Source organism: Oreochromis aureus, linkage group 8 (genome assembly GCF_013358895.1).
Source record: "Oreochromis aureus strain Israel breed Guangdong linkage group 8, ZZ_aureus, whole genome shotgun sequence".
NCBI lineage: Eukaryota > Metazoa > Chordata > Actinopteri > Cichliformes > Cichlidae > Oreochromis > Oreochromis aureus.
In genome coordinates, this window is record NC_052949.1 from 9517508 (window position 1) to 9541961 (window position 24454).

General features: G+C 40.9%; 1 protein-coding gene across 4 annotated transcripts; it reads right to left on the bottom strand.

The window, feature by feature from the left end:
- Positions 1 to 211: 211 nt before the first annotated feature.
- rnf157 (ring finger protein 157) lies at positions 212 to 24378 on the bottom strand. 4 transcript variants are annotated; one of them, XM_031759664.2, is made up of 20 exons: positions 23457 to 24378; positions 20869 to 20987; positions 15326 to 15414; positions 14717 to 14866; positions 13246 to 13363; positions 13067 to 13133; positions 12934 to 12977; positions 12730 to 12777; positions 12492 to 12563; positions 12197 to 12356; positions 11473 to 11585; positions 11151 to 11383; positions 10656 to 10755; positions 10406 to 10514; positions 8461 to 8675; positions 8295 to 8357; positions 8141 to 8189; positions 5238 to 5348; positions 3785 to 3819; positions 2027 to 2154 (listed from the first exon to the last, which is right to left on the bottom strand). In XM_031759664.2, the coding sequence occupies exons 1-19, from the start codon at positions 23542 to 23544 to the stop codon at positions 3785 to 3787; spliced, it is 1983 nt and encodes a 660-aa protein (XP_031615524.1). In that variant the 5' UTR covers positions 23545 to 24378; the 3' UTR covers positions 2027 to 2154. The 4 variants fall into 4 exon arrangements, with proteins under 4 accessions (XP_031615522.1, XP_031615521.1, XP_031615523.1 ...); XM_031759662.2 differs by lacking the exon at positions 3785 to 3819 and having other exon boundaries at positions 212 to 2154; positions 8461 to 8576; positions 23457 to 24375; XM_031759661.2 differs by lacking the exon at positions 3785 to 3819 and having other exon boundaries at positions 212 to 2154; positions 23457 to 24373.
- Positions 24379 to 24454: the final 76 nt, after the last annotated feature.

A 24454-nucleotide genomic window follows, 5' to 3' on the forward strand; every position in this document is an offset into this window, starting at 1 on the left:
AGTTTGAACTTTCTTCTGGGAAAATAAAGCATACCAAAGTTTGAAAAATGACTGTAAAATAAGTGCGTCGAGCGATTTTCAGTGACAGTGACCATGTTAGGAAACTCCTCAAAGAAGCAGTTCATGCTCTGAGACATAAACCAAAACACAACCTAGCACTGATTAATGAATCCTTCCATTTTAACTCAACAGAAAATCCCTCAAATGTCTGTTTAGTTGCAAAAACTTTATTGTCTGTTCAAAGTCTTCATTAACATTTTCACTCTAGAAAAGTGGGGTCTTGCAGATTTGGGACCCATCCCTTTGTTATCATACTGTGACTGGTGCCGTAATACAGCTTCATTAACACATTCGGACTGTGATCATGTGACTGTTTGCAGCTTGGTTATAGTAGTGCAGTAGTCTTGACCTTACCGGCCAAAAGAATAGGGTGCCAGAAACTGATATTTAACACTACAGAAGGATACGTTACTGCTTTATGCGTGTGCAGTGATCCATCATCAAGTCTACAGTAGGGTGCAGGCTGACCTAGACTAACATGCTTACTCTACTGTCGCCTCATGCACCGCAAAGTGTGTCGTCTAGGAATCAGCTAATAGTGCATTAAATGTTGATATTGTCCCTTTTCAGTTATTGGTGTGTAAACCTTTACAAATTTTTCACATATTTTCATCCACATTCTAATAAACAACACAGTGTTCTGCAACAAATTAAAACACAGAAACAGAGGTCAACAACAGGTGACATACATTAAAGTGTATCTCACGAACTAAAAGCGTCACAAACAGGAAGAAACAGGCTCGAGGGGATGGTACAAACTGGGAAGCATGAAGATGAGCAAGATGCAAGACAGCAGTGTGGGTCAAGTCTTTCTCTGTATTGATGCTTGTCTCACAAGAAATCCATTTACAATGGCAACGCTGAAATAAAAAAAAAAGCAATAACAAACACAATGAAACGTCTGAATATGACTGGGCAGTGCAAACAGTTTTGTCGCTGTTTGAACTGCGAACAAGCATCCTAGTGCAGGAAAAAAAGGACGAAATGCAGTGTCTTTATTGCTCGGTGGTATTTGTTGATTTCAAGTTGCACTACAATAATACTGACATGCTAAGATGGAGCTGTAGATGGAGACGGTGCCAGTGATGTGTTTGACTGTGTATCAAAGTTTGTGTTTGTTTCCAGTTAGGGGGCATTTCAGATGTCCCGTACATTCCCCTTCTAAGAGATTATCGTCCTACATTCTGTGTGGCATTTTTTTTTTTTCCTTCCTCCAGTTCATCTCTGTTCATTTTGGCCACCATAACTTGGCTCATCGACCGCCATACGAGTCCGATCACTTCTGCACTTTTGAATTGACATTCAGCACAGGTTGTTGTGTGTCAAAAGCATGGCGGAAATGAGAGGAAAACTCGGAAAAGTTGCATGCGAAGTGTAGACAGGAGCGCCCTGATGAGAGGAGAGGGGTCAGCACTTTCTAGCTCAGTAAGGTAAGGTAGTCCGGTGTCAGCTGACTTTTAGCGTCAAAGCGTCCGACCACTCGTCAGGCATACAGTTTACAACAGAGAAGGAGAAATACGCTAGTAATAAATCCGATTGCCGATCACAGTAACCCCTGACTGTTTAGCTGGTAATAGGAAGAAAGGGAAAAAAGAAGAGGAGCAGCATATATTTTTTTCTAAAGATAGTGTCACAATACACAGCTCTCATTAAACCTACAGGTAATAAATAATAACGTAGCAGTAGGCTAATCATTCCCACAACAAGTTAGATCACAGACAAGAAAACAAGGAAACTCCTGTGAGGAAAAGAACCGCACAGACAATGGAGAGGTGTGATTCCTCTTTCGTCCTTATTCCACTCCAGAATCATCCAGGAAATTTTGAGAAAGATGGGGATGTGATTCCCTGTTCAGTGAGGACAGTATCCAGCGTTGCAGCACTGTGGCAGGATTAAGAAGAGCTGACTGGATGGGTAAGTTTAGATTGGTGTGTGTTCGTGTGTGTTACACAATGAGTGGTCCGCGGCGGGGATGTTTAGGACTCTGGCCGTCTCTGCTCTCTGCCCCCTGCTCCGCCAGGTTCATGTTGCTGGTGGAGTTGTGGTGGGGGAGAGGCTCCAAAACAGGCCTGTAGCCCCCGAGGTACAACAGGTCTGAATAAGAGAAGACAGAGAATGAGGAGATGATTTGAATCAGTTTTTCCAGATAACTCACAGACAAACCGTAATTTTTCAGTTAAACTTTATTTGCAGAAATCAATAAACCCAATGTACCGTGCAAAAGTCTTGGACTGTCCCGCATTTTTTTATGTTTTGCTAGAAAAATGGTAAATGGGTACAGCAATTCATTGAAACGTGCAAATATATGTAGAAATGGAGTATTTAAGGCAAAAACAGAGTATGTGCAGTTCTAATGAGCTTGAAAATTTAAATATTCATATGATCACCTTTATTATTCAAAACAGAACTAAATTCTCTTAGTCAGCTTTCTTGTATGTCTTCAAGAACAGTTCTCCATGGTTCCTAAAAGCAAGTCAAAGCCCTTCTTTGGATGTTGGCTGTCTTTTGCTTTGGTGCAACCATGTTGATCCAACCTCTGGAGAGAACAAATCATGGCTGATAGTCTATCATTGTGTGTTTTTCTATTCAGGTATGCTTTTACTGCATTGGCAGGTTATTTGTGTTATCTTTGCCGTGCTTAAAAATGAAGATTGTGCGAATCTGATGCCTTTCAGGTGGTACTGCATAGTAGGTGGTACTTTTCTGCATTCACAATTCCATCAATTTTAACAAGTTCCCCAACACTACTGGCTGAAATGCAGCCCTAAACCATGACAGGTACAAGGACTAGACTGAAAGTGAGTGAAGAAAACAGCTGATGTCCAAATAAAAATTGAAAGACTTTGAGAAAGCCTGGAGAACTATTGCTGAAGTCTTTTTAAAGACAAAGAAATGGGGGGTAGCTGAAGACTTCGGCACAATGCTGGTGACTTTTTGTAATAAAACAGTTTCTGTGGTTACATTGTAAGTAGATTAGAACTTCTTGTTCTGTATTGTGACTAAAGATGAGGAGGGTATGCTTCCTCCAATACTCTAAAAACTTTAATATTAAAGCAGACTTGCTTAACCTAACCCTACCACACCAGGGATGAATTCTTAATTTGTAAGTATTTCAAGATTAAAGATAAAGTGAGAGCATTTTTCAAATTCCTACTTTGAAAACTCAGCATTTGTCACAAAAATGTCACAATAACCATTTTTCAGTATTTACGGATTTAAACCTTTCTTTTTAACCCCCCCCCCCACACACACACACACAATTTTATAGAAAAATATTAGGCTGATAAACGTCCAGTTTACAGTTTATTGTAATAACAAGCGATAACCATTAACTTGATTACCCATTATAAAAAAGAACAGAGATAGCTGAGGTGTAACCATACAAAGACATGATACTGTTTCTTCTTTTCAAATCAAATTTATCCAGAACGTTCAAATATTGAAAATTGTATTCTATCTTTAGATAAACAATAATAAATCAATGCTCAGTAGATCTCAGTGATGCATGTTGTGCTATTCCCTATTTAAAAATAAAGCCACAGACACAAAGAAAGAAAATAATTCATACTTTTCATGTCACCAGTGTTGACAGAAACACAATTCGGTGAATCCACATATCCTAAACAGTTGTACTGTTTGAAAGCCTGAACAAAGTATAAATTGGAAAAAATCCCCCAAATTGAGATTTTAAAGTCTGATTGACCATCTAACCACATCTCCATACCTAGTCCTCAATGTGCACTGGGCACGACTCCTCATCTGTCCATCCGAAAGAAAGCGAAAGAAGGAAAAAAGACAGAAGAGAAGAAGAAAGGGGCAGGAAGGAAATATTTCCAGGAAAAGACAGCAGAGGATGTGAAGAATGATGGGAAGTAAAAAGGAGAGAAACAGAGAGATAACAGAACACCTTTACAACACAGGAATAGAAAACATGTCACGACATTCACCGTAAAACGCAAACAGGGTCAAGTGGGTTCATGGGAAGGGAATCTCGGGGTTTGGACAGGGGACGAGGTCAAAAGCTACGAGAATGATGGAGAGCTAAAGGCTGTGAAGAAAGTTTGAACACAAAATGATGCGACATGTATGCTGACGAGGTAAACTAACTCTCTGGAGTTTCGTCTATTTACTGAATGGTGAACTCTTTTATTTGAATATTTAGTGGAAATAAACTGAGAGAATTCCTTAAACATTTTATATGGAGTTTCTTTTATATGACACATTTGTATTTGTATAAATAATGAAACAATATCCTTACATTTCAGCCATTTAATAATATTTTTCATACCACACCAAAGGTTGTGATGGCTTTTTAAAGAGGTCTGTTTTACATTGGCAGCTTTAAAATTGTTGAAATGACAAAGGAAGGGAAGTTTTATAGGCAAATTTCTGCTGAAACAGTGTAAAGATAAGGTATGAAACAAAGGAGAAATAGAATCAAATTCAACCAGTAGTCTAGAAAATAACTGAGGGGATTTGCAAACGCTGGTCGTCAAGAACAAAATCGACACCTTTAGCTCTCATCACAGTAACTCACCCCGTGTGGCGAAGCAGACAGGAGGGCCGGGGAAGGACAGGAGGGAAGATGGAGGGTGTGAAAATGAGTCGCAGATGTTTGGCAAAGCGGCTCGGAGCTGGCAGACACTGAACATGAACTTCAACTTTTGGGAAGGGCCAGACTGTTTCTCTCTCACACACTCTCATGAAAGCAAACAGCATGCAGAAATCACCCATCACTCACACGGTAAGATTCACTCAAACGCGGCTACGCAAACACACACGCTCACACACACCGGGGCTTCAGCTAAAGGGGAGGAGGAGGGAGAGAGTGGACAGCTAACCGCTACTGGAGAAAAAAAAAAAAAAAAAAAGCAATGAAGCACCACAACATCAAAGGGTAAGGATGAAGAGAAGAAGGAAGGCTCCTAGTCTTCATGCTGGGCAAAAATGCTATAAAACCTCATCTAAAAACAGCTTTAAAAACCTAACTGCTGCTCTCCCTAGCTTCCGTTCACATTAGCACGTTAGCATAGCAAGCTAATGCATCAGAAATCCTTTATTCCTCTGCAGATAACTCTCCTCACATTTTCTTTCCTCCTGTATCTCTCCTCAAACTCCCTCCCTACACTCTCAGTCCTCAGCTCTCATTGGTCCATGTTCGGGAGGTTGCCACTCACCCGCAAAACGGCTGTCGGGAGCCTGCTCATTATCCAACCCCAAAGAGGGCGTGTCACAGAGGGCGACGCCCTGATTGTTATTGGCCAACTCTGGACACCTGCTCCGCCCACCTGCAAGCGAGGGCAAAGGTCAAACAAGAGCAGCCAGGCACAGCATGGGGGGAGGAGGAGGAGGAGAAGGTGGGACAGGCAGGAGGGTGAGAGAAAAAGGAAGAGGGGGGGAGGGTGTCAGAGGTGGCCATGCTAGAATGGCAATAACAGAACAATAATTGATCAAATATTTGCACATTTGATCAATGTGAGTCTCTAAGATCAAGTTTCAAGAAAGCTTGTGAAGCAGTTCACTTTTTTTCTTTATTTGGCCTTCTGCTTAATGCATATGTCAAATCATAATCGAGTGACTCTAAAAAAAAACAGGTGAGCATGTCCAGCTGAAAAAAATGTGACAAGTGAAGGAACTATGATAAAACGAAGTTTGGACACTTGCAAAGCTTAGTTTGCAGGACTGCAGTGTCAGGACTGTCAAAACGCTGCCATTCTGTCCTGTCATGGATCATCGTGGCTGTCAAATTCACTATTCTAACAGGAACCAAGAGGAAAACCTGTTTGATTTTTTTATGCTCTTTTGATCAGTCATGGTTTATATCAAATGGTAGTGCATTTAATTTGATGATATCTTCAGTTCTATCTCTTGTGCTCATTCATAGACTGCATTGTATTTGATTTCCACATGTACTCACAGTAGACTGTGCTGCTGTGGTGATGATGGCAGCAGTATCAGGAGAAAATCTTCATAGTTAAAATCACATTTTGCTGCTTTTTTTTCTTTAGCTTTGCCTGCCCAACATTTTGTTCTTCTGTGGAATTTAGGTCTTTCTCAAACAAATGTCTTTGTATATATATATATCTTGTAAGTTAATATGACGCAAATGAACTTGAGGTTTTGGTGTTTTACCTTATTCATGAAGCACAGATAAATGAGATGAAAAATAAATTAAAAAGAAGTAAACGGGACCTGTATGGAATATGATTTTCTTCCTTTTCCAGCATGGCCAGATAATAAATACTGAGATGTATCATATGTGTGAGTGCTTCATGCCTGCAGCAAGCCTGCTCGTGTGCAGAGTGTGTGTGCTAATAAGGAAGTGATGAGTGAATGATTGGCAGCTCAGCACAGAGACACAGACAGGGCACATTCAGAAGCCGTCTGGCAGCGCTGGTGCAGATGCACACAAGTGTGCGTGCAAACATACATCCTACAGCGCGTGTGCTCATTCACAGTCTGTCAGGCAGCACAGGTCCGCTCGTCTCCTAAAAAACTGAAAGGTCATTCAGTAACTCGCAGAGATTGTTTCAGTCTGGCCCGATGTATCACAACACACACACCCACGCACACACACAAGTAATTTACATATATACGTTTCAAACCGTTGTCTAATTAAAGGTGACCTTGTTATTTTTGCTTCAAGCCTTACTGGTAATGGACGCCCACGCAGTGCACACCACAACACTTTCTTTAGCACTCCATCGCGCTTGCCTTCTCTCTCTCATACACACATACACACATACACACACTTCACACACTTGCAGGCACATAAACGGCATCCAGGAGCAGTGCAGGTGGAGCATGTTTCATGATACAGAAGCTATAAAAGCAGGTGCAGGCAGCAAGGCTTAAAGAGTAAAAATACATAGATTTTACACTAATGCCAACAGCGAGTACACAAACATTCATAGAGAAATTCAAACCATGCAGATGCAAGTCAGCAGCCCCGAGTGGAGCAAAACCTGAATCTGATCAACAAAGGATGACTCTAGAGGCTTGTTTCCTGTTAGTGAAAGGATGCTCTGATCGATCAGAATACTTATTGCAAATGACCTTTAATTCAGAATGAGGACACTTTGGAGAACAGAATAAATAAATAAGACCAAATCAAAACTGAGTTTGTGCTGTTTTATTCAGCTCTGTAACAACTCTGGGTGGCTGCTGACAAGAAAAGGGCTGGTTTGGTGCTCAGGACTGAGGTGGAGTTGGCTAATACTCTTACTCCTATCCTCACACCTTTCCAGCATTAACTTTTAAAACTCATATTTTGAAACTGAACTGTCTTTGACTATACAGATGTAATTTACCCACATGCTGCTACCAATACTCTGAAGCCCGTTGACGGAAAGTGTAAGTATCATCACCGAGGTACAGTGATTACTGATAAAATGCCATTTTATTTATAGGGTTATGGTACACATTCAAAAGAATGCATTCCTAGTTGCTTTCTTTCTAAGCTCCTTAGACTGTGTAATTAATGGTTATGATTTTCATAACGTTTTTGGCTTTACTTGACTAATCTCACTGTGGAACCTCCTTCCCTACCTAGAAAGTATGCCTGCATCCTACAAGCTTACTGAGACACCTTCAGAGTCCTTTTCTTAACTAACACTTGGATTAACAAATTTTAGATCATCATGTCAGCATGAGACTTAAATATCACATACTGTTATAAAAGTGATTTAATTAGTAACTGTAAAACTTTGAAGGCTTGATCAAAGCATCTGTAATTTATTTTGGCTCTTGTGGTCTCGTGAGCTCAGCCATCACTGTGCAGAAGATCAGATTCCTTTTGCAGACACGCTGCATGAGAAGCCATTCACTCTCATACAGATGCAGCCAAAATTGCAAGCATTTTGAAAGAGACTGCCCCATCTAGAGGACGGCTGTTAACACACAACTCCATTACTTTGAAAGGGTTGGCATCACTCAGCCATGACACGAACAGATTTGCTATAATATGTAGTTTGTATGAAAGGGTGTATTTCCTTTTTTTTTTCTCATAGCTTGAGAACAACAAATGCAAACGGTGATGAGTTGCCATGGGTGAAAGGTGAAAGATGGTTACTATAGTTACCTTTCCCATTAGATGGAGATGAGCAGTCCTCTTCAGTGACATCATTTCCCTGATGAAAATAGGGGGGGGGGGAAGCGTTATGAAACGTTGTAATAGGCAACTTAATTCATAAAATAAGCAAGAATCGCAGCCTGCTCATCACTGTGTTAGTCACCTCTGAGTCCTGTTCCTCTACAGCCACTGAATAGTTTTGTTCCTTTGGCTCTTTGGAAAATTCCTACAAAAAAGAAAACAACCAAAGGGAAGCATTGAGTCCTGATGAGACGACAAATTTTTTTAAAACTACATGAATGTGCAGCTTGTTTATCCTCCATGCTCACCCTGTCTTGCTGTGATGGTCTTCGGTTCTCCATGGAGGCTTCCTGGTTCTCCTCGCAGTCCACATCTCCCCCCTCGTCCCCCCCGGGTTCACCTTCGGCCCCGGCCAGGTAGGACCCTGACATGGAGGACATGGTGTCAGTGCTGATGTGGGAGTGCTGCGAGTGGGACGAGGCCATGGACATCACTGACTGGGCCAGGCTGCTGCTCACTGGGTCTGGCAGACAGACGGAGACACACATCACGGTCCGGCTTTGGGGGGTTTCGGATGTTTATTTGTTTTCGTTTTTCGGCTGCCAGGTTGGGAAAAAAACTAGGCCATGCGTCCGCAAATATTATCAGCGGCAGAAAATGTAAATAGTGACTTGCAAAAATCGTTCCAGCTGGAATAATAGACCTTGCTTTCGGGGTTTTGCTCAAAGGCCACTCTGTAGATTTCCCAGAAAATTTCATCTAGTGGCACCAACACAAAACGCTGAGGTGGTAAACCTCTGATTTATTTATGTTAAAAGCCTTCATTGAAGCTGCCTTGAACTCCTTGTATTTAGCTTTCATGCAACGTTTCTGAGACACTGAACACCACTTTGAGGAAAATGGGTTTCCTGGCTGGGTAGAGCAGCTGAAACCAACTTTTAGAACAAGATGGACTTAATTAACCCTGCATAAATGTTACTACAGAAAAAAAAAGAGTATAGCAATAACACCACACTATAGACAAGCTACCTTAAAAATGAGAACACTACAATTCTTGTGACTTTTACACCTTTATTCGGGTGTGAAAGGACAAGAGTGAGTTTAAGAGTTCATCACAGTCTTTTTCTGTGATGGCAAACTTACTTTGTAATTGACATCTTGATTAGTGACCATCGTGTGTGTGCTTCTGCTTAAGGAAATCTCTTATTAAGTGGACAACTTATGTTGTATTATGTAATTCAGGAATAGTGCAAGAAATTAAGCTGGACTCTAGTTTGTTTCCTATTTCCTCACATGCTGGGTGTCGCACAAATAAAATGGCATTAGAGTTGATGCATCTTTTTAATCATCTGAAGTATGAGGGTGTACTAAATTTATTACAGAGTTTTAAAGGGGAAACTATAGAATGATCATAATGGGTGTAGCCACAGTGATGGCCACCATCATCATCATTTTCCCACAGAGTCCAAGATTGACTCCCAACTCTTTTGATAGCTCTGGTTTGAGAATTGAATTTTGATATTCATTTGATAGTCTGCACCGAAACAATGAACTACAAGGTGAATCGCAGCCATAAAAAGACTTGATTTGGATTGAAAAAAGAAGGGAAATGAAAACAAAAAGGATGCAAAGGTACCACACTGTTTACATAATTACATTTAACAGTGAAGGAACTACTCACGCTGCAAATCCCAGATTTAATAGCAAATGATTTTCAATCTTCTCAAATGTAATCCTTTTCATTATTGTAGTGTTGCATAATAACACTTTACAATATACTTTGTAGTTTGCGTTGTATGTGTGTAGTACAGTACAGCCTATTTACTGGTACGGTCCAGTTGTGGTTGTGATTGTGTGGTTTCTATAGGAGCACATACCAGCGTTTCACAGTGGCATAGATCACAGTAGGCGTACTTACTATCGCTGGAACATTATGGCCCACAATAAAAATTAAGTCCAGAGTCACATTTCATGCATGATGAAGAGACTTACAGTGGCATTAACTATATAAAATGTGAGGCACAAAACAAAACCTTTAAAAACACATTTTGCCTTTAGCAAATGGAAGTGATTCACATCAGTTGCTGCAATTTTTAGAGCAACTCAAAATTTACATAAGTCACAGGCATTATGCATGTTATCATGCTTATGCAAGTGTGAGTCACACAAAAAACAGGCTTCAGGTGTTATAAAAAGGTAGGAAAAAGAGTATTTTGAGGTTTAGTGTGTGTGTGCATGTGTGTCTGTGTATACCTTCCGGGGAGGTAATGGTGGAGGATAGGGGGGTGCCGGTGCAGGATGACTGGTCGATGGCTCCAGAGGAGGAGAAAGTCAGGTTCTCGCTGTCTGGAGTTACTCCGCACTGTAAACCAACAACAGCAAGCCGTGAGAGAGACGTTCACAACATGATGTGTAAACTAACGTGTAAACTCCCTCAGCCGTAGGAGACATGTGACACTGTGAAAATGCATATTCTCTCTGTGTATGTTTAACACACACATACCTCCTGCTGGTCCACAGCGAGTTTGTGGCGACAGGCCTCGGATTCACTGCAAGACTTCTCGTCCTCCTCGGGAAGCACAGAGGAATTCTGGGAAAGTGACCTAAGATAAGCAACAAAGTGAATTTACATCAGAGAAAATAACACCAGGAGGCTGAAAATGTTATGGAGCAGAAACTGAAATTAAATAGAGAAGGATAATAATAATTATTATTATTGTTATAATTTTGTAAAAATGTGTGTGGAAGAATCTTTTTCTCTGTGAAATCTACTTCAAGGTCCAACAAATTAAGCTACAGTTAGCAGACTTGAACTGAAAAAAAGAATTTCTCATAAGAAAGAGCGGGGCGACCATAAGTTTATTTTTTTTTTAAATATGCTCCTATGATCAAAGCATGCTGTCCTAAGCAGCCAGCTCCACCCATCCCGCTGATCCAAGCAGAAAAAACAAACATTAACTTTGACCAGTACTCTCTTTGGCCTCACAGGGAAACTCACTTTGAACCACTCTTTTTGAGTTTAAGAGCCTGGCTGGAGTTGGAGTGGTCCAGAGGAGAGAGGGAGCGAGCCGGGGCAGGGTGAGGCTCGCTGCTATACGGAGGAAGGGCTCCAGAGACGTGGCTGGGACCAGAGTGGAGCGGAGGAGGAGCTACTGAGGTGGTGTTGAGGGGGCCGTTCAAGGCCTCCAAGAGAGACACCGCCTCATAACCTGGAGGGATGTGCTCTGATGCCTGTGAGGAGAAGAGGGCGGTGAGAATTTGAGTTCAGGATGACTGGAAGTTATCACAACAGTGTCTCTCTTGCGTGAGTTCTGTCTCACCGAGTGTTCCTCTGAGTCGGAGGTCTGGGAAGTGATGACGGGGTTAAAGCTGCTAGGTGACAGAGGACTGAGTTTCTTCCTAATTGCTCGAATCTGCAGCAAAGCTCTGAATGCTTAAAGACAAAGAAGACAGAAATTCAAACAATCCAAACAAAATTTAGAGGAAAAATGTAAATTTAAAGGCTACAAACAAGATGAAGAGGGTTTGGATGAACTGAGTTAATTACTATTTAATTGCCAATTTGACACCTTTAGATTACAGATTATCTGCGAACAAGTGTCTTCATTTTTGTTTGGCTTTTATCAGTTTGGGAAACACTAAGCCTGTCAAAGCGTATCAAAATTTACTATATTTTTAATTATTCTGGTGCGAGCTACAAAAGAAATGTTTTAGCATTTCTTTTACATTTCTGACGCAGTTTCCTGTAGTCTCTAGAATAGAAGCAACTATTGTTTAAAATGTGTTTCCTTCCTCCCATATTTAATTCTACATGAAATCAAACAAGGATTTTATTTCTTTTTTATTACCTGTACCACTTCTCCTCTATTACTGTAGTCTTTAAATAAATGAAAAACTAACTGAGTGAGGGACTATAGAATATTTAGCCCCCTCAGTGTGCAGAATACATCTTGTTCAGCTAAAATATGAACTCGTTCTGCACTGTTTTCATTTGATTGTAAAACAAATCTGCCAAAAGATCAGTGTTTCGATATCTGAACTTACGCAGTCTGCAGATAGGGCAGCAGTTGGCCTGGTAGCGCAGGGTGTCTGCACAGGCATTGCAGAGACACAGGTGTCTGCATGGCAGGATGAGCGTGTCTCGTACATCAGACAAACACACAACGCACTCCGCGCTGTTGTCGCTGATTTCGTCGTCAGCAACCTGGAGACAAAAATTATCAAAACACTCGGAAGAAGTCGATTTGCGAAAGCAGACAGTGATACTGATTTGTTTTGGTAGACTTTGACGTCACTTCTAAAGTGCTCTGAAACGCTTCATATGTTTTCCAATTTTTACCTTTGATTCCTGGCTGTTGTATTTGTTCTCGATCCCATAGATCTCCTGCAGTAGGTAACTCACACCATCCACCTGGGAAAAGGAACACGGCGATGAATAAAGGCGGCCGCTCTCACGGGCCAGACGTGAGTTTCAAGGAGAAAATAAAGCTTTGATGTGTCTTTGTCTTTCAAAAGAATTAAGTTGCTACACAAAAGGATGTAAGACAGATGGAAAGAAGAAAGGCAGGTGTATTCACCACTTGTTTCTGCTTCAGAGGCTTCACACAGTAGCTTCCATCCATGTGCTGGCAAAGAAAGCAACAGTTGTATGTATTATTAATACATCTGTAAAATATTAGCCTGTCTTTGGAGTTTAATATTGACAAGACATCATAATAATGAATCGTGATAAATCAAGAATAAATTATCCGAATTACTGGAAATATGATTTTGGCTCTTACCTTTTCAAATGTAGCTAGCAGTATGTGAGAGTGGCCCAAATGTTCTGCAAGGATAAAAAAAAACAAAAAAACAAGTTGGTACATCTTTATGCATATTCATATCACACCAGTGTGACAAAGCACATTAGCTCACCTTCTCCCTCGTCTACAACAGCCTGCACAACCATGGGGAAGATTTCCTTGTCCATATCAAACAGCAGCTGAGGAGAGAAACACCACAGATATCCATCTGTACAAACTGGCTTCATGCTCCAGCACAACCTCATGAAAACACGCGTTTCAGTGATCGTGCTGCAGGTACAAGCCGCCTACCTCGTCGTCGGCCCACTCGCTGAGGTTGACGGTGTGTGATGGCAGACAGAACTGCTGGCAAACTCCCCTTTTGAAGTGTACCGTCTCAGACTGCAGTGAGCTGTCCTGGGGCAGGTAACTGCAGGAAGCAGACAGATACGGGTCAGGTTATAAGAGGAAGGTAACAGGAAATGGCTGTTTCTATCTGCTGTAGCTGACTATAAGCAAAATAGGTAATTGGTTTTTAAATGTAGCAGCTGGAGAGGGGGAGTCTCATTTAAATGTAATTTATTCTGAGTGAAGTGGTGAAAAAGCAAAATGTGCATAGGTCCTCCATCCTGTTTGGACAGAAATAGAATCACAGCTTCTTATGCAAGATATGCAAACACTGAGCTGCATTTAAGATATGCGAGACCATGCTGGAATAACAATTGTCTGGATGAATATTTATGGATATACTTTTCTCTGCCACACTAGCCTGTTTTAATTTACACAGTTATCTTGTTTTCTTTAAGGATGCAGCAATGTCACTTTTTTCTCTTCAAATATTTATTCAGAATCAGAATAGGCATATACACACAATATATTCACATATATTTAGCTTTGGTTGTCAGCCACAACTCATCTCAAACTCCAAACATCTGTTCCATATACGCTAATTTCAAGTCTGCATGGCATTGCAGAGAAGTCACTGGACTCACTTTCATGTAAAAACACGAGTCCACAGCTGGTCTTCATAATTAATATTAAACAAACAAGGCAGAAAATAGTGTTTCTGTTTTCCCTTGTAGGCTAGTAGATATTGTTGGCAGTGGCAAAAAAAAAAAGAAGCACAAAGCGAAAGTGATAAAATCCGAAATTAAAACAAGGGCACTTGCTGGGTGGTGAGAGCTGCACGCCTCCCACATTTTTATGATCCAAGCTGAAGATTTAGCGAAAATAAAATCAGCAAAACGGTATCAGCACTCTTTTTTCCCTACACAAAGCAAACGGATTCAGTTCAGTAGCACTTCCTATTTTTCCCCTGGTCATCCACACCACAACCGCAGTTGCTCTATGCCCCCACCAGTGGGGCCTGAATCACACAACCGCAGGCTCTGTTTGGGCCACAAGTGGATGTTTAGAAAACAGAAAGAAGAAAAAAAACACACACATGGAAATCGGTCCTGTCTTTGCAGCAGTAGTTTTGTGGGGCAAAAGCAGCCTGTTGCCACTCGGAGGAAAAATCTGCGTTTAATGTGGATCAGTGTTTTACGAATGCACAAGCCACAGTAATTTGTGTTTAACTCAAGAGCTTACGGACTCTCCATTCTAGACGGTTTCGCCAAAAATAAGCACAAATAGAAACACAGCAGTGATTACGAGACATCTGGTTCTACATAACTAGAACAAATTCTGCAGACTAACACCAGATATGCAGTTATAGTTCAATAAATGATAAATGGACTGGTTCTTATATAGTTACTTCATCAGGAAAATTACTCTCACTCACACTGGCACTCCGTTGTGAAACTCCTCTATGGCCTGGTAGTAGATGGTGATGGCCACCTGTGTGTCAGCATCAAAGGTGAACTCGACATTGTAGCAGGCTCTGGTCTTCCCCGCTGCTTCGTCACCGGGCAGTTTCAGGTCCTCACTGCACCTGCATGAAAAAGGGAGAATAACAATGTAAATTATTGTTTCAGTTTTGTTTGATAGTCTATGATTATGAGGTTTTTTTGTGTGTGTTTGCAAAAAGCAAAAAAAATCTATTTTATAGAGTGCGATAAATATCTCAATACCAAAAATCTCAGTTTTTTCATTCCGCAGTCATGTAAGTGCAATGCTGGGATCACGGTTAAATAACTTGTATATATGTATTTATTTGCCTTTGGCTCTAAACTCAGCACAAGCTTTCCTGTGTATCCAGGCCTCTTGTATGTCTACAAATAACAAATAAAAGATTTCATCTTGCAAAAAAACTAAAAAAAACTAAAATAAAATAAACATGCATGATTTGACACTCTCTCTTAAAGTAGCCGGTATGACTTGCTCCCTAGAAGCAGATCTGCTGACATAAAATTAGACCAAGGCTGTGTAATCAGTGGACAGAGGTGCGTACCGTACGAGTCGCAGTGTGTCCTTTCGAATGTTTATAAGGCTTCGTAGCGTCTTTACAGGTTCCTGAGGTGGAGGGGCTGCATACGGGAACTGAAAACAGAAAGGAACAGAAAACAAAAAACAAATTATAGATGCTAAATACATGTTATGATACCGAAGAGTACTACCATTCATTTTCGTCTCGACCGCACAACATTCCTCTCTTCACCACAGCAAATTTAGGGCTGCATGATGACCCTGGCTGCTCCCAGTTTAACCTTAACACAAAGATGTTTTTGGTTTGTCAGCACAGATCTCGTCGATGCTGACAAGTGCTGAGCAAGAGTAAAAAATCTGCCCTGGCCGTGTCTTTCCAGGGATGGGCCTGACACTTCAGACAGTGTTTGGTAGGTTCCTGAACTTGTGTGTAAAACAGCCCAGGGTAAAACTGAATCTACTTACAAGACCAAATGGTTAATTGACAACAATATAAAGACTTTCTGTGATGGGTGAAACCTTGGTGTAAATTAACACATGAGCGTTAAACTTGACCCTATCTGCAGATCACTGCTCAGCACTCTTTGTTGCGTGTCTGAAGCTAAAAGTTGCTGAATTAGCGTAAGCGGAGAGCCGAGGTGGTTTAAGGATCTCTGGAGGATGTGGTCAGATACCTCGACACTACAACCCCCAAATCTGTACGCCTCTGTGTTTAACTGTGTTTGCGTGGCTGTGAATGGCACCGTATTCAGCACTATTACACATCTGGGCTCAGCAGGAGTCACGCCTGTAAACCACACAAACAAACACACATCGAGTAACAGATGGTGAAAAGAGCCATTCATCGGGAACTCACGGGCAATACTGTAGGTCTTATTAAAAATCATAACTATCAGAGCAACACTCTGTACTTCCTTGCACACTCCCAGAGTAAAATCAAAACCCACAGATCGTTTCTCCTGTTCAAATAAAGGCGAGTGTTGTTCTTAAACCCACAGGTCAGTTTTGGTATTGAGAAATTGTAGAAAAAAAGCTCAGAGTGACACTGAGCCATTACAGTGTTTACTATGTTCACCATGTTAGTTTAGCATGTAGCATGCTAATATTTGGTAGTTACACTTTGCAAAAGCTTGTCCTAAAGCTAGACTCCTAATACTAACTCTATAGCTGGCACCACATATATAACACATTTAACCACTCAGGAAATAACACCTACACGAAGCCTCGAACAGCTGAAACTTAAACTCTTCTCTTTGATCAATTTAATTTAACATTTTCCATATTCTTTTCCAGAGATGCTCAACCTCTATCAACCTGGATTTTTTCCATCCATCTTTATTTATAAAGCACTATAGCTGACACAAAGCGCTGTAAAATGGAACTAAACTAAATCATAAAAATACATAAGATATAAATAAAACCATAAATATAAAAAAGGCAAATAAAAAGAAACCTAAAACAAGAAAAAACTCAGTTTTGCTGGGGCCGAAGGCCAAAGAATAAAAATGGGTTTTAAGACGTATTTTAAAAGTGCACCACGAAGGTGCCTCTCTAAAGTGCACCTGTCTAACGGGCAGGTTATTCCATAATTAAGGAGCAACTCAAACTTGCACAAAAGTAATTTGCACTGAAATATCTGCACTGACCACTGCACCACTTGACATAAGTTACCCCGACTGTTCGTGCTCATTCTGATGCTCCTTGGACTTATGTCTGTGCTTAAAATTGTCAGTGCTCAAATTGTTCGTGTCATCATTCTCTGGCTGTCTGTCTGTGTCACCCGGTGCTGTGTATTTATATTATATATTATATTATAATGTGTATAATGACAATAAAGGCTTTCAATTTCTATTTAATTCAATGGTAGAAAAGGCCCTGTCCCCTGTGAGTGTCCTCCTAGACCTCAGTACTTTCAGGAGCAGCTGGTCAGCTGACCTGAGAGATGTACAGGGTGTGTACGGATGAAGAAGCTCAGAGCGCTGAGGCAGGGCAAGATTGTGAAAGCGTTTAAGAACAGTCATAAGAATTTTAAAATGAACTCTAAAAGACACAGGCAGCCAGTGCAGTGAGGCCAGGACAGGGGTTATATGCTTTCCTTTACGAGTTCCTGTTAGCAGTCGCGCAGCGGCATTTTGAACCCGCTGCAGAGGTGAGAGCAACGACTGACTGACTCCCACATAAAGTGAGTTACAGTAGTCCAGACGGGATGAAATAAAAGCATGGATCACTGTTTCAAAGTGCTGCATAGAAAGAAAACATTTCACTCTTGCCAATCGCCTTAAGTGATAAAAACTGGACTTCACCACTGCTCTAATTTAAAATCACTGTCCAACTTAAAACCAAGGTCGGTAATGGCAGGTTTAAAATAAACTTCCAGGGGTCCCAAATCAACAGAGGAAGACTCACAGGGACGACTGGGTCCAAACACGAACACCTCAGATTTTGTTTCATTAAAATTTAAAACGTTTAAGTTTAAGATTGCTTTAATGTCATCTAGACATGCCAAGAGAGGTTTTATTTTATTTTATCTTTTAATTAAAATTCGCGGAGAATCCATGCTGTTGTGGTTGACTATTCTTTGTTTCCCAGAGTAAACACACTTGCCCTTAAAATTTGCTTATAGTCACCGTGAACATGTGGATTTGGAACATGCCAATTAAATACTTGTGGTCATAAATTAAACCCAGCAAGCATAGTTGAAACAGTATTGTGGTTATGAGGGAGACTGCCAGACTGATGGTGTTTCCCAATCCAACAGTAGACCGGTGTGTCTTACAAGGCAGAACATATTGATCATATTATTGCATATCTAAAAAAATAAATAAATGCTGTAAATGTGGCTCAAAATGTATCTATTTGTAAAACACTTCTTAGAGAGAATGTGCTGCTGGCTGTCCATTCTACACATTCTAGCTTTGGCTGAAAAATAGTCCCAAAGTTAAAAAATGTGCTGTGATCACTGGCAATCAAGAACAACAGAATTTAAACCGCAAGTTTGGAGGAGGAGAAAGGAAAAGGCTATAACAATACAGACAAATACAGTACTGTTCAAAAATCATGAAAGCTTTCTTGTAATTTCTTTAAGTAGTCTTCAGGAATAGTTCTTTAGGCTTCTTGGAGGACATGCAAAGGTCGTCTTTAGATGTTGGCCGATGATCTCACACTACTTCAGTAACCTTTAGGTGCAGCCTCTGGGGAGGCCAGTTCATGTTGATAATGTTTAACTGTGTTGTTTTTCCAGGTATGCTTTTACTACACTGAGAGTGTGCCAAGAAGGAGCGGCTGGAGCCTATCCTGTCTGTTATAGGGCAAGAGTCAGGCCGCACCCTGGACAGGTTCTCAGTTTGTTTCAGGGCTAACACATAGAAACAGACCCAGGCAACTTTAAAAAAAAGTTGCCTGGGTCTGTTCCAATCTGATATTTGTATATGATACCATTCCAATCCTGACACAGAATCTGCAGATACTAAAGTCCTGATTCAATAAAAGGACTAGATGTTATAATCCCTGATAATACATTGCTTCAAATGGAGAAAGTCTTGAGGGGTGGCTACTATAAAGAAAGGCAGCCCAGAAGCTTTACCAGCGGGACCCATCATCAGTTGTGTGTCTCAACTTCACACGGTCTTTCGGCCTTTTATCACAAATTATTCTACCAATTTTTATTTCTTTTTACTTCCTTGGTTAGGTTTAGGGATTATATGTCCTTAGCCTAGCCTTAGCCTAAATGTTCTGGAATAATAATGAAAATGGAAAAAGTATCAAAATCCGAAAATTATCAAGCTGATGAGTGGAAGTCAGCAATCACCAAAGTCCTCGGGATTCATCCTCTGTGAATCAGGAAGAATCTACCTCTGAAGAATCTGACAACAACCCAAAGGTATTGGATTCAAAGTAGGCCACCTAACCATCGTTGCCAACCCGTGTTGTGGCTAAAATCCATTTTGCATTTGTGTTCTCCAGCCAGGGCACTCTAAAAAAATCCCTAAATATAGCCACGTCCATTATCCTGTTTGTCGAGTGGTGCGGGAGACTGAGAACACAACAACTGCGGTTGGATTTATGATTCCACAGCACCATCTGCTTCGAAACCACCAACCATTATATAATGCTGGTAAAGCTTCAGACACACATACAAGAACAAAAAAAAAAACCCATCACCAGCTGAATTCTGAGCCCACGGGAGGATTATAAACACCCATATAATCGGGAGAAAAACTGCACTCCTAATTTTAGCCCAGTCTAGACAGAAACAGCACTGCAACTGCGATTAGCACACAGAGCGAGATGAAGCCCAGTCTTTCTGTTCCATATCAGCTTCAATTTATTCCAACATTTTACCCCCTTCAAGCCTTCTGGACTGTGTTAAATTCTCTTTTTCCTCTGTGGGTTTGAGCTCTTTGCAATCTGAAGCTCTCATTAGTTTGAACTTCAGGTTCATGATTAGGTTTGCACGCACCCGCCGGAGGGACCATCACTTATCAACGTCTCTGTAGACGGAGTCAGCAGACTCTCATTTCATTTTTAATTAGTTTGACAGGATGAGACGTTAAAATAAATTTCAATCAATGACAGTGTGAAAGACCAGTAATTGCCACTGCAGGAGTCAAGCCTGCTGAAACGTATCAACTCCTGTTTAATAAGAAGAAGACGGCAATACCATCGATGCTGAAGTGTTAAAGAATCAATTTTTCCATCAATCAAATGCAGAAAAATGTTTCTGCTTCTCAGATGTGCAAATTTTAAAGATTGGACACATTTAAACATTGTCTTCTTGGAAACAATGAATATCCTTCATTTTCATTTCTTTGTTTTTTTTCTCTTTTTTTTACATTTTATCGTGTAAAAACTTGCTGAAAAACCAAATGGATGATCTATCAATAGAAAATAAAAGGAGCCTTTGTTAATGTTTGGTCTTTTGTCCATGTTTAACATGAACGTCAACCATTGTAACAGTATCAACAGCCCCTTTTTTGGGTACACAAACATCTAACAGCCAATCACATGCTAGTATGCAGTGATCTGAGGCATATAATTATTGTACATTATTCAAGGCAGCCCGTTAAAGTTCAAACTGAGCATCAGAATAGGAAAGAAAGGTGATTTATGTGACTTTGAGAGTGGCATTTTAGTTGGTTTAGTTTAGACTAGCTGGTCTGAGTATTTCAGGGTCGGAATTTAGCATAAATAACAGTAAATCATCTATGTTACAAAGAATTAAGGAAATTCTGAAGGCAAAAGGGGGGTGTAAATCAGTACTAGCAAAGTGTAACTAACAAAGAAGTATAAAAGAAAAAGCATGATAATGTGATAAGGAATTTCCTGTGATTATAACATTAACAATGTTCTGTCCTTGGATATATATCTTTCTTAAAAAATACTCCACTAGGAAGATGGTGTGAAATGACTAAAAGCTTTAGTTGTAACAGCAATTCAGTCATACATAAAACAACTATCTGCAAGATTTATTAGTTAAACTTAAGTAGTAGTCACAGACTGTCTTGGTGAAACACCCCAAAGTTTTGCTTTTGACATTATCTTTTGCTGTTATTGTGTAAAAATACCTACCGCTACTGGTCTGGTCCCCAGGAAGTTAAGGTCTGTATTCTCCCCAAACAGGTAACCCTCCGGGTGAGTGGAGTCAAACTTCTCTCCCCCCATGATGAAATGGCTGGCAAAGTAGCTCCCTGCACAACGAGAAAGAAGAAATAAGAACATATTTATGATTGTTTATTACGTTTCAATGTACATGAAAACTACATCTAAAAAAATGCAAACTGATGAAATAATTTTCAGCGAAAACTGAAGCAGCCATGCAAAATTAAGCAGCTACAAACTGACACTTTGTGAGTCCTACCCATCTGGCACTTTACCGGCATAAAACATTTATACTTCCTATAAATCTCTGAGCCTACATTCTCGGTATTCACAGATAACTCGCTGTAAAAGCCAAGTAATCCCAAACTGCATGACAAAATTACCTCATCCGATCCCTAAACTGGCAGGTTAGACAAAATGGTCCTTTTCTTATTTTACTATGACCGAAAACAGTGAAATAAAAAGCTGATGTCTAAATGACTAAAGGTGGGCTGTTATTGTGCTGTAGCTTCTGTACCTGTTTACCTAGACTCAAGGTGGATGGCAGCTAGACTAAATGGACATTCTGCTTTTTAATAACAGGTTAGGCTAATATCATAAGACTGTAATGGAGGTTTGCGGTCTCTAAATAACATGCTGGGCAGTCGAGTCATGTTTCTGCAGGGAGGACATCTGGTCTGGCATTGCTGGTCTGAATCTGGCTGCTTGGTTTTTCACACTTATTAAGACCATACAGGAGGATGGGGGTTTGATAGTTTGGCCTTAAAGCCATTAACACAATAGAGGGGAAAAAACAGCCCAAGCGATGAGCCCGTCTCCCTCTCTCTTCATCACTTTATTTACAGCAGGTGGGAGAGGCGACCTGGGCTCAGGCTCTGTCACCAGATCCCACAGACAGGAACTAGGGCTGACAGATCGGTTTCGCTGGCAGCAATGGCCACCTCTATCCACCCTGCCAGCATCACCACCACTTCTGCTTCAGGCTACAACCGGGGCTGTTATATCACAAATTTATATCGTCTACGACTAACTCAGCTGCTGTGGCGACAGCAGGGGTAATGGCAGCCACTTTTCTTCCCTTCCATCCTCATCACATTCAGCACACGATGTCAGGATGAATCTGAAATATTAGTCTGATGTCTCTGAGTGTGAGAAAACTCATATTCCCGGATTGTGTTGCAGATCTAATTTCGTGGGAGATTTTATTTTAATTTATGTAGTCGCATTTGACAGATTTGAAAAGCAATACGATTACATTTTCTAACACAATGCCTGTTTGGTATTATTGTTAATCCGGGGAGGGGGCTGGACACAATGCAGCAATCAGAAAATATGAAACACGACAGACTGAAAACACACAGGTCAGTCTGAGGGAAAAGGCCACTTTATGAGCTGGGTCAACTGAGCGTAAGTGACCTGTGCGGACTAATGTTTATTCATTTATTTTTTCAATGTAAAGAAAAGGTCTTCCAGATATATGCCATATTATGGCATTTATATTTAGTCTGACTAAATTTATATTTAGTCAGGAAATACATTATCTTAGGAAAAAAGGGAAATAAATGATCAAAACTAAAAGACTCCACAGAGCTGAAAGAATTAAATTATTATTGATTGATAATTATGTTGCAACTATTTTGATTATTCTTTTAGTAAAAGTTTCCAGCTTCAGCTTTTATTATGATTACAAATTATTTTTTTGTATGAGTCATTCATTTGATTGAAAACTGTAAACTAGACTTATTTAGATTTTAGACATTTTGAACTGTATTTTACTGTTGAAACCACATGAACATAAAATAATGCAAACATAACTGACAGGCACTACTGGGTGGATATTCACAAATAAACTGAGATTTATAGTTAGTAAATTAACAGTTTTAAACTGCATAGATCATTGCAGCTAAAATTCAAGCTTTAAACTTTAAAATATATTCTAATTTGTGAGTTTTATATCTCAAAGTGAATATATCTTACTTAGTTTTTTTTTTCTTATTGTGACATTTTATAATAAACAGTCAGCCCATTGATGAAACTTCTCTCTGATGACATACATACTAGTCTTTTAAATGCCATCCATCATGATTTATTCATTTCCACAGCCTGATTTAGTCCTAATGCCAACCAGATGCACCAAAGGAGAAGCCAAACCCAGTTCTGCCTGCCAGTTTCTCCAATTCATGAAAATTTTTAAGGTGAATTTGCATAAATACATGCAAAGGACAGTTAGTTATAGAAACATAGGGGTGCTGGTGCGTGTTGCTGTCCCTCTGTGGATGTCACTACAATGCTGCAAGATGAAGAATAAATTAGAATAAATCATCCAGCGCACAAATATGGAGTAAAAGGAAAGCGCACTTTTAAGTGGGTGGAAAGGTGGCTCGTGAAAAACACCGGTCTCCACAGGTAGCCGCTCCAGGTTAAAGGCTGAAATGCCCCTGCAGGCCTGTAAGCTCACGGGATACGAAGGTGATGCTTTCCCTCCAGAATAAATCATCTGCAGCGAGTTTTAGATAACACTCACCCAACCCAGTCCGATCTGTTGTTTGGTGACTTACCAGATTTCGGTGGATAGCGGTACACCGAATTGGACGGGATGTCCACTTCTTCCACGCCTATGTTTTGTCTGCTTGTTAGAGCTCCCATTTCCAGTCAAATAAAGACCGCACGGCTTAACGGGCATAACACTTCAGGTCCGCTTTGTACGCTGCGTCTCTTTACTCCCTATCATTTAATCCAGTTCGTGCTGCCCTGTCCATTTCTGTCGGGTCCGAGCCCCGCCGTGAATGTGACCGTTCCGGGGATTAGTAGTTGTTCTCTGGCTGCTTATCCCTCCCTGGCCAACAGTGCAAGCTTGTGTTTTGAGGCAGAAAACAGCTGTGGTAGTCCCTTTAACTGCGGGGAAGCGCTTTCGTGGTGCGCCGCGGTCGTTACCGAAGCGAGATCCCCGCTCCTGGCTTCACTTTACGGGCTCGTTTGTGGCACAAAACGGCGATGTGCTCGTCTCCCGGCCCTCCTGGATGTTGATCGTGTATTCCCCCCTACCGGGTGCTCGTCGGTGCTGGATCCTGTCAGAGAGCTCTGTGGCTCCCCATGACGTCAGCCAAGCACAAATCCGGACCGTGGTTTTTTGCGCAGTCCCCCTCTCTCTCCTCTCCAGCAGCCGCTAGTGACGAGCCGCTTTATAACGTGACCTTCCTACGCCAAATGTGCAAGCAGCGCTGACTGCAGTGCAGAGAGGACGGCGCTGTGGGATACACGCCGAGCCGAAAACAGTGTTACTTGTTAGACTTGTGCGGGAAAACGAGTGAAAGCTGAATAATGTACGACAAAAAGCTCAGAGAGCTCACATAAATCAAGCTGTGGTAAAAGCAACAGTTTGTGAAGTCTACATGCTAATAAGAAAAACGGTCGTTAACTTTTCACAAACGGCGAACAGGAGCGTTTTAACCACACTCGTGGAACAAAGGCAGAAATAACGGTCTGCAGTCGCCGTTACAAGTAACCTCCTGTCCACAGGGGGCAGTGTAGCGTTAAAGTGAAAGACGCGGACTCT

Bases quoted from the DNA above. Each gene is read 5' to 3' on its own strand.
- rnf157 (XM_031759661.2), bottom strand. From the start codon at position 23,544: ATGGGAGCTCTAACAAGCAGACAAAACATAGGCGTGGAAGAAGTGGAC. The intron at 14,867-15,325 runs GTACGCACCTCT...TTTTTCATGCAG, and splicing joins GACACACTGCGACTCGTACG to GTGCAGTGAGGACCTGAAAC. The intron at 12,778-12,933 runs GTAAGAGCCAAA...TTTCTTTGCCAG, and splicing joins TGCTAGCTACATTTGAAAAG to CACATGGATGGAAGCTACTG.